The sequence below is a fragment of the Numenius arquata genome, unplaced genomic scaffold (assembly GCF_964106895.1).
Source record: "Numenius arquata unplaced genomic scaffold, bNumArq3.hap1.1 HAP1_SCAFFOLD_1583, whole genome shotgun sequence".
Classification (NCBI taxonomy): Eukaryota; Metazoa; Chordata; class Aves; order Charadriiformes; family Scolopacidae; genus Numenius; species Numenius arquata.
Window position 1 is genome coordinate 880 of NW_027415497.1, and position 1,967 is coordinate 2,846.

Below are 1,967 nucleotides of genomic sequence, written 5' to 3' on the forward strand. Positions count from 1 at the left end.
CCCCCAGTTGCCTCCCACTTGACCCCAGTTGCCTCCAGTCGCTCCCAGTTGACCCCCAGTTGCCTCCGGTTGCCTCTGCTCACCCTGAATCGCCCCCCAGTCCTTCCCAGTCACCCCCAGTTGCCTCCCAGTCACCCCCAGTTGCCTCCAGCTGCTCCCAGTTGACCCCCAGTTGCCTCCGGTCGCCCTGAATCGCCCCCCAGTCCCTCCCAGTCAGCCCCAGTTGCCTCCCAGTTGACCCTCTAGTTGCCTCCCAGTTGACCCCCTAGTTGCCTCCAATTGCCCCCAGTTGCCTCCAATTGCCCCCAGTTGCCTCCCAGTTGACCCCAGTTGCCTCCCAGTTGACCCCAGTTGCCCCCAGTTGCCCTCCAGATGCTCCCAGTTGCCTCCCACTTGACCCCAGTTGCCCTCCAGATGCTCCCAGTTGCCTCCCACTTGACCCCAGTTGCCTCCAGATACTCCCAGTTGCTTCCAATTGCCCCCAGTCGCTGCCAGTTGAACCCCAGTTGCCTCCAGTCCCTCCCAGTCCCCTCCCAGTCACCCCCTCGACAACCCCTCTTTCTCTCTCTCTCCCTCCCTCAGGCGAGGAAGAGCACGACCGCGAAGGTCGGGTGGTGACGGCCGAATTTCCCGCCCTCTACGTGGTGGCCGCTTACGTTCCCAATTCCGGCCGGGGCCTGGTGCGCTTGGAATACCGTCTCCGTTGGGACGCGGCCTTCCGGGCCTACCTGGCTCGTTTGGACGCCCTCAAACCGGTGGCCCTTTGCGGTGACCTCAACGTGGCCCACCAAGAGTTGGACCTTCGGCATCCCAAGGCCAACCGGCGCTCGGCCGGCTTCACCTCGGAAGAACGGGAAGGATTCGGAGCCCTCCTAAATACGGGATTCTTGGATTCTTTCCGTCACCTTTACCCGGCTCTGCCCCACGCTTACACCTTCTGGACCTACTTAGGGGGCGCCCGGGAACGGAACGTGGGGTGGAGGTTGGATTATTTCGTCCTCTCCCGGCGTTTGGAAGGGGCTCTCTGCGACAGCAAGATCCGCTCCCGCGTCCTGGGAAGCGACCACTGCCCCATCACCCTCCTCCTGGCCCTATAGCTGACCCCCAAGCGCGCCCCACGGCCAGGTGGGGAGGGGCCTAGAGAGCCGTGGTCCCATCAACCTCCAGTTGGCCATAAATCCACCCAAACCGACCCAAAATGGCAGTTTGATGAGGTCATCGGTGACCTCATGAGGTCACTGTGGTCCCATCAAACTCCAGTTGGCCATAAATCCACCCAAAATGACCCAAAATTGGGGTTCGATGAGGTCATCGGTGACCTCATGAAGTCACCGTGGTCCCATCAACCTCCACTTGGCCATTAATCCACCCAAAATGACCCAAAATGGCAGTTTGATGAGGTCATCGGTGACCTCATGAAGTCACCGTGGTCCCATCAACCTCCAGTTGGCCATTAATCCACCCAAACCGACCCAAAATGGCAGTTTGATGATGTCATCGGTGACCTCATGAGGTCACCGTGGTCCCATCAAACTCCAGTTGGCCATAAATCCACCCAAACCGACCCAAAATGGCAGTTTGATGAGGTCATCGGTGACCTCATGAGGTCACCGTGGTCCCATCAACCTCCAGTTGGCCATAAATCCACCCAAACCGACCCAAAATGGAGGTTTGATGAGGTCATCGTGGTGGCCATCAAGCTCTACTTAGCCATAATTTGGTCAAAATGGCCCGAAATTGGGGTTCGATGAGGTCATCGGTGATGTCATGAGGTCACCGTGGTCCCATCAACCTCCACTTGGTCATAAACCCACCCAAAATGACCCAAAATGGCAGTTTGATGAGGTCATCAGTGACCGCATGAGGTCATCATGGTCCCATCAACCTCCAGTTGGCCATTAATCCACCCAAACCGACCCAAAATGGCAGTTTGATGATGTCATCGGTGACCTCATGAGGTCACCGTG

General features: G+C 58.3%; 1 protein-coding gene across 1 annotated transcript; it reads left to right on the forward strand.

The window, feature by feature from the left end:
• Positions 1-582: 582 nt before the first annotated feature.
• On the forward strand, positions 583-1,097 carry LOC141478756 (DNA repair nuclease APEX1-like; the record flags this gene model as incomplete). The annotated part of the gene is made up of 1 exon (XM_074167742.1): positions 583-1,097. A coding segment is annotated over one exon (515 nt), but the record flags the coding sequence as incomplete, so codon positions are not given.
• Positions 1,098-1,967: the final 870 nt, after the last annotated feature.